At 37.7% G+C, this 8,200-nt stretch overlaps 1 protein-coding gene across 2 annotated transcripts in view; it reads right to left on the reverse strand.

Annotated features, from left to right (window-relative positions):
• The window catches only part of antxr1a (ANTXR cell adhesion molecule 1a), a 26,990-nt gene that overhangs the window by 12,476 nt on the left and 6,314 nt on the right, over positions 1–8,200 (reverse strand). For both annotated transcript variants that reach the window (XM_014012132.1, XM_014012133.1), the window contains exons 6-10: positions 7,243–7,322; positions 6,607–6,675; positions 4,758–4,838; positions 4,277–4,337; positions 3,306–3,404 (exon numbers count right to left, since the gene is read on the reverse strand). In XM_014012132.1, coding sequence (XP_013867586.1) covers positions 3,306–3,404; positions 4,277–4,337; positions 4,758–4,838; positions 6,607–6,675; positions 7,243–7,322 — 390 coding nt within the window. The remainder of the gene's footprint in view (positions 1–3,305; positions 3,405–4,276; positions 4,338–4,757; positions 4,839–6,606; positions 6,676–7,242; positions 7,323–8,200) is intronic.

An 8,200-nucleotide genomic window follows, 5' to 3' on the forward strand; every position in this document is an offset into this window, starting at 1 on the left:
ATATTAAAAGGAGCAGATATCAATAATTTATTTTTCTGCTGCTGCTGCCTTTCATTTTATTTTATTTTGTATTGCTTTGTTGTGTGTGAAATGTTTTGTTTTGTTTGTTTTTTTAATGAAATGAAAAAAATACAGCTTGTAAGGCATCAAAATAGAGCAACTGAGGATGAACCCATTGTTAATTCATCAACAACCCGTCTGAGAGAAGCAGGTCTGTAATTTACGGACATCTATCTAACACACTGGGGAAAAAACTGCTTTTCTTTTTATCTATCCTCATTTTGTCTGTTTTTTTGAAAACTGACTCCAGGAGGCAGCTCGTTCTGACCAGGCAGCAGCATATCTCAGACTCAGGCGATCAGCTCAAGCCGCTGAGCTAACTGGAGACAATAAAAGAAAGATGGGAAAGGAGGGGTGGTGGAGGTGGTGCCAACAAAACAGCTGCTTGCCAGAAAAAGTTCTGATCATGGTGGATTTCTGCGCCATCCAACACAAGTTACCCATTTAAGGCAAAAGAAAACACACAAGAAAATTCTAGTTAAAAGCTGATGGAAGCTGATTTTGTGTAGTCTTGGTGTTTTGGGAAGGTCTACTGGGGATACACGTTTTGGTACACATCCAGTTTCAGGATGTTTTATTGGACAGTTCACTCTCTAACCAACCAGAAAGGTCACGTTTTACGGTGAGCTGCAGACGAGTTAAGCTTTGACCTATAAATTATGAGGAGTTATAGGATTATTGGGGGATTGGGCTGAAGACAAATGGTCAAAGATTACAGTCGGTGGCGTGTGCAGTCAGCCTGGTTGATTTACAGAAGACTCTAAAATCTGTTTGATTCAGTAAAGAGATTCTCTTGAACTTATCTGACTTTTATTGGGTCAGTTGTTTAGAAACATCAGTATAAAAGTTGATTTTATGAAACTTTCTGAAACTGTCTTTTGTACACCTAAAGCAAACCTCACATTTGTTCAGTGGATTTTGTCTGAACCAGTGTGGCTGAATGTTAGCGCCAATACAAAAGTTGCTTGGATCACTTCATTTTCTGCTTGACAAGAAGGAAAAAAGAAAGAATTTGTTTGTGTCTTGTCGTGCTGTAATCAAACAGTTGTCCGCTGAAACATCTGTCATCAAACGACAGACAGCTCAGGACATCTGCCAGCTCCCTGCAAGTCTGACTGCCTTTGCTGCTACTTTTTCCTGGAGACACAAAGTCAAACATTGATTCATCTGTTTAACACATGTAGTTGCACTGTGCTGCTTTCCTCTTTTACCATTTGACAGAATTCATAAAACACATAGAGGGCAAGTGAGGCTGTATAATGAGAGGCATGGTTTTCATTTCATACCATCAAAGAAACTACTCAAAGAAAGTCCAGGTTTTATGGTCCATCGCTGTAAAAGTTGGGCGATCATATCATGGCTGGTGCTTGTGTTCATCTATTAGCAAAATATCTCAAGAACCACTGAATAGATTTCAATACAACTCTCAGACAGACTCACATTGGAGCCACAACCTTCTGTTGGAAGTACATCTATAGCTGATGATCTCAACCACATTCAGCATGGCTGCCACAGCTAACCAACCTTAGCTATCAAAAAACATGATTGAGCTAAACCTTGGTGTGGTAGAGTCTGACACAAGAAATACTCAAAATGCCATCAAGCTGGATGACATTTTTGTCTCAAAGTTTGAGAAGCAAGAAATCAGGCAATATAAACTTAGCACAAAAAGTAAGGAAATTTGTGTTTGGTCGATTATTTCTCTATTGTATCAATGCTTCTTGGCCACAAATCTTAAACCAGGCACCTGATTGGCAGCACCAAGCTCAAAAACAAGAGTCTATAGCAACAGAAGAATAAGCTGTTTGACAGAGACGATTTAGCAAATCTTTAATGTGAGCAACCCACATACTCAGCTCTACTGCTCATCAAACAAATGCATGTTCCTTACAAACGTGGCACCACTTAAAAGGGAAACTAACAGACTTTCCAAAGATAAAAGATTTATTGCCAAGTGTTACAACAAAATAATTTACCAAACTTACTTTTTGTGTTAATTTAAGAAACGTTTTTACTCAGAGGCAAGAGCAGACACAAAGACAAATTCAGATTTAAACTTGAATATTTAATTGCAATAAAATAAAGCCATACTCCACCATTCAGCTGGACTAAAACACAGACCTTTATTCAGTCTTGGAGTATTTTGGTAATGAATCAAACCAAACAACACATATTTAAACGTTTAGTCACTCCACAGGGGCAAGACATCATCTCGATGAAGGAAAGCCCTTCCTCCTCAAGTCACTCAACCCCTTGTGCACCAATCTATATTATAATGGAAAAACTACGTGTCTGTCTGTTGGCTGGTGATGTTTAAACTAACCTGTCTCTTTTTAAGTACACTGTTTGGAATGACCCATGACACAGAGTGCACATCAATTAATCCCAATTTAATCACAGCACGTAAAGATAAGTAATTTCAGATGATCAAATATTTTCTGAATGTGTAGTGCATTTAAGAATCTGTGTTGAACAGAATACATTTTCCTTCACTAAGAATATATTTTTTCGAGAAATACTTGTTCATTATTAAAACTCTACGTCTGACACAAAGAAAATCATCTCCAGGCTGATTGGAAACGTTCCAGAAGAGAAATTGCTTCCAAGCTTTGCAAGACGTTGGAAGGTACGACACAAGTTGATAAAATTGTGAACAAAAGTGTGTTAAAAGGATCACCGTGACCATCCAAAACATTCAAATGTAATGTTAGGTTATTTAAACATGAAGGTGCTTGTGAAAACATGAGACTGTGGGGAAATGATAATCAGAGCAATGGAATCTTTTTGCAGCACAAAATGATACCTTGTTTTGGTTTGTTTATATTCAGTAAAGCAGGCCTGTCATTTTCCTCACTGCTGCTAAACACTTACACCTCCTGCAGCTGCTGTGGCGAGCAGGTCGTGTTGTTTACAGCTGTTACAGTAAGCTGGTAGTAAAAAACAGAGAGAATCTGGTTGTATCTTTGAGGACTTTCATCCCCTGCTTCGTGTGTGGCACTGTCTGTCTTTCATCTCTTGTTTTTTTTTAATGAGCCATAAAACAACAGTGTGCTGGTTTTAAAAAGGCCCTGATGCCAATGGAACCAGGAGAGCTGCGTGTTTGATCCAGTAGGACTCCAGCTGTGCAGTCGACCCTGTTCACCCAACGCTTTGTTTCAGCTGCTTTTACCGTAAAGTCCTGAGCGATCACGTTTGATGCTTTTATCCACTGAAATAATGAGATGTTCATTTACTAGTTGACTCACTTTTGGTTAAAGTGTCGTTGATCCGAAAGCTGCACAAGACTTTGTCGACGTTTCGGGCGTGAAGGAATCCATTTCCTCTCACCACCACCTGGAAAGACTCTGGTAGGACAGAGAGATGTAGACTGACATCACAACTGCACAAAAAAAAAAAAAAAAAACAGCTTTCAATCTGATTATTTATTTTGAGCCAAATATTGAGCTTAAGTTCCATTTGTGCAAAAAAAACAGGCGATATTTAATGAGTGAGTGACAGGCTTTTTAAAACTAAAATAAACATTTATTTAACAGACTCCAAATGGATTTCTCATTCAAAAACCAAGTCTTGTATCAAATGATTTGACCTTAAACATATTTCCTGTAACGTGAAGATTGAAACACATTTTTGTCTCCTTCAAAAACATTAAACCTGATCTGTGGTTGTGGACTGTTGTATTGAGTTTTCAGGAATATTAGAAAATGCAAAAGCTGAATCTAAAAAAGCAAGATGCAGCAGTGAAGATATTTTGTTGTCACATTTTGGTAAAATAAAATAAAATAAAATAAAATAAAATAAAATAAAATCCATCCATTTTCTGTACACGCTTCTTCCTTTTCAGGGTCGCGTGGGTCACTGGTGCCCATATCCAGCAGTCACAGTGCGAGGAGCGGGGTACACCCTGGACAGGTCGCAAGTCCATCACAGGGCCACACATAGAGACAAACGAGACAAACAACCATTCACTCTCTCACTCACACCTAGGGACAATTTAGAGTTATCAGTTAACCTAACAGTCATGTTTTTGGTCTGTGGGAGGAAGCCGGAGTACCCGGAGAGAACCCACACATGCACGGAGAGAACATGCAAACTCTACCCAGAAAGGTCCCCAGACCGGGATTTGAACCGGAGATCTTCTTGCTGAGAGGCATCAGCTCTACCAACTGAGCCATATATATAAAATAAAATAAAATAGTGAAATCTTTTTTTGTCGTACCTCCTGCACAGATGCTGGAGGGCTCTGCTGCCAGGATCTCAATGCAGGACTTCTTCAAGATCTGAAGAGATGATGAGAAATAAATAAATAAATAAATAAATAAATAAATAAATAAATAAATAAATAAATAAAAATAACAGAGTTTGTGTATTTTGCCGGAAATAACTCCGAGCTTTCCTTTCTGTTCTCACAAGTTTCTTCTTCATCTATTTAAAAGTTCAATCATTTATGTTTTTAATCAACCTTTTGTCTTTTAATAATTTACTCCATAATAAATATTTATTGTTACTGAAGAAATCATGGCTGGAACTGACTTACAGCTGCCTGACCTGAACCTTCAAACCTTCCATCTCAGTTCCTCACTCTGCTTTGTTTTTTCTGATGTTTAACCAACATTTGAATGAAATAATTTCAAACTAATTGCCAAAACTGTTGGCACAAATAATGTTCCCTTCTTTAATGTAATGTAACGAATGCTTACTGAATCGATGACTCCCTGCAGAGCCTCGAATCCATCGTTCACAGGGAAGACGTGGTCCTTACTGTCAGCTATCTTTGCAAGCTAGAAAGGAAACAAATCATCAGCATCACAAATCCCAAGAACATTTCATCATTTCAAAAAGAAAAAAATAAGTGGGTCCTCTGGATTCGTCAGACTGAAGAAGTCTCTTGGAGGAGAGACGAAACATTTCGCTAAAGAAGAACCCCATCCAGAGAACCTACTTGTTTTTTTCTTTTTGATTTTTTCCACCTGGATTAGAGTTGCATCAGGACATTTCATCATTTCCTATGAGTGAACATTGCCTATGACATTAAATGTCATGCCAAGTCTTTATGCAATGTTGCTCGCTGTGGCAACCCCTGAATAAGGACCAGCCAAAAGGAGGGAAAATGTATTAAAGGTCTGTATCATTTTCCTGACACTTTGTACTTGTCAGAGTTTGAAACAAAAAAAATGTTGAAATTAACTTTATACATGATGAAAAATAGTGTTGTAAAGTCTCTTGAATCTGTTTGTGCTCAAAGTAATGGTTGTGAGTAATTCTCTGCTACTACCACATCAAGGTTTAGCTCATTATTAGAAAAACTCACAAAGTTTTGGCCACTTTTATGTTTTCCAAAGTCAGTTGGTGACCACCAATTGAGTTGACTCCAAATATCAGACATACATCCACTGATTATCTTCTGAACCTTTCTTTAAAGGGGCAATATCATGTAAAATCAAATTTTTTGTATTTTATGTCATGTTATAATGTTATCCTCTCATCAAAAAGATGCCCAGAGTCTTGCTTTGACTCATTCATGCATGTTTGAGAATTCCTATAGTGTCCTGAGGCAGCAGGCAGGGGAGCAAAAACGACTGGTTGGGACTAGAACCGCCTTTTGGGCTGTGTCTCCAAGCTGAGCTTCCTCATCACAGAGCACACATCCACCACCCCCACCCTGCATGTTGTTCGGTCTATGTGTTGAGATTTGTAACTTATTACGATCAATATGTGTGTGGATGATCTCACCAGCTGAAACATCCTCTCTGTAATCGCGCCGGTTCTTTAGAAAATGTACTTTCCGGTCTGACAGTAAGGTTCATATGCATCCTGAGATGCAATATTCCAAAACTGATCTTGTATAATGTTGCTGCTTTTTAAAGTATCATTACAACAAAGCATGCTACGACGCTTCAGCTTGTAAACAAGAGAGAAGCGGCTATAATGATGTGCTGAAATGGGTGTGATGGGATCAGAAGGAAGTTCTTAAAGAGACAGAGGCCAATTTCAAGGTGTTTAGAAACGGAAATGATGAGAAGTCAAGTTTATTTTTGATTTAAACCATAAAAACAGCATTATAATAACAACTGAAGGTGACATAGTTACTTTATTATGGTATAGAATTTAAATATACACCCGAGAAACACATAATATTGGCCTTTTAATATTCATCCAATGGTTGTTGAGATATTTTGCTTACAGACAGACAGATAGAGTTGACTTCACCGAGTAATGGCCTTAATGCCAAAATATAAAACAAAGGTCTTGCAGCAGAAAAAACACCAATAAATAGTTTTGCTTTAGAAAAGAAAGGAAGAAATAAAGGAGAAAATATGCAACAAACAAAAAAATCTGTTAAAAAATATCTCAGTACTGCAATGATTCAATCAAAAAAATGTGCAAAAATGCCTAAAAGTGTTTAATATCCTGTCATGTGTGCTTTTTCTTAACAACTTCATTAACAAAAATGAGTTAATGAAGTTTCATTTGCAAAGCTTTGGAGTTCATTTTACATTTCAAATACTTCTATCACTTCAGCTTTGATGCCACCCCACAAACACACACCTGGGTCTCATTGAAGTCCTTCACCCCGACGCAGTAAACCGAGGCTCCCAGGCTCCTGGAGCGGTTTGCCTGTCAGGTATATACACACACACACACACACACACACACACACACACACACCCACACCCACACACACACACACACACACACACGCAGAGTCACAGCACAAACAGGAAGACGCTCAGTGCCTGCATTTAATTACTTTTACTACATCATCCAAAACATTGCGCTGAATAAAAAATGGAATGCTTTCGCCTTGATTCTAAGAAGATTTTACAAGAAGTTGAGCAACATGTTTCAGCTGCAATAATAACATTCAAATGTTGTTCAACATGAGAAACACATGACTGACTGAAAAACACAAAACACCGACGTTTGTCTCCTAATTTCTAGGTAATTGGGGCTGTGGGGTTTGTTTTTGGTCTCAGACCTGCTGTTTCCTAGAAGAACATTTCCAGCTACTTAAAGCCACAGTCCCCCTTAATCCCTGCCGTCAACATGTGAGGCTTTAAAAAAGGACAAATGAGCATCAGGAGGCTCAATAGATTCCTGTAACAGGAGGGAGCTCAAAGTGATGATGGCAGTATTTTTATCTGCCCCATCACATGTTCGGTCACGAGTGTTTGTTTTTCTCACCTCTCTTTCTGCATAGTAGAAAAGATCCTCGTGCAGCTCCCCATCTGTCAGAGCTATGATAACACTGGCAGTGCGATAACCTGGAGACACAAGGCTTCTGCTCATTAGCAACACAAACTTACTCACTTTTTATGTTTTAAATCCAATCTAACAGCAGAAATTTAAGAGGTTTCAACATGAACTAAAATACAAAGAGCTTTAATTCTTGTGTATCCTGATGAGTTCTTGGTATAGTTGGTAAGTAGTTTTGTAACTATTACATAACTTGTTTACTCTGTCCTTCACTGTTACAGATGTTTTTTAAGCTGTATTCTGATTACTTATTCATAAAAATGACATTTGTGCTGGTGTAGTTGCACATCACAACTTTTCACCACCTCTCCAGTTTCAGATACATTCTTCTAAAGGACTTTTCCTGTAAATCCTGACTTTTGTTTTGACTTTTTTCAGACTTCAGGAACTCAGGTTATCCTTCACCCTGTCTGATGAGCTGCACCACCTAAAAAATACAACTTACTGAGAAAAAAGTGTTACTATACGTTTGTTCTGCTTTGCTGAGATCAAAAGCTGTTTATTCTAATGATTTAATTAGACAAGAAAAATGTGGTCAAAATTTCAAACTTCCCAAAGTTTTGTATCAAAACCTTTTTCTTTCACTTTCTTTACATTAGTAAACAACCACCAGCAACAACAACATTCTTATTTAAAAAAACTGAATAAAATCTTTCATTTTCAAGCTATTTTTCTTTTTTGCATACCACATTACATCCATTGTTAAATCCTGGGTTTCAAAACTGCAACCCACTCTGCAGCTATGCATTTATATTTAAAGGCTTGTTGATCTGTGATAAAAAAATCTAAAAAAAAAAAAACAAAAACCTTTTTGCTTTAGCTGAAATAGAGTGGTGTTTACTATGGAGGTAAATTTGTGTTTTTATTATTCAATCAAACAAAAAGC

The sequence above is a fragment of the Austrofundulus limnaeus genome, unplaced genomic scaffold (genome assembly GCF_001266775.1).
Source record: "Austrofundulus limnaeus strain Quisiro unplaced genomic scaffold, Austrofundulus_limnaeus-1.0 Scaffold88, whole genome shotgun sequence".
Lineage (NCBI taxonomy): Eukaryota > Metazoa > Chordata > Actinopteri > Cyprinodontiformes > Rivulidae > Austrofundulus > Austrofundulus limnaeus.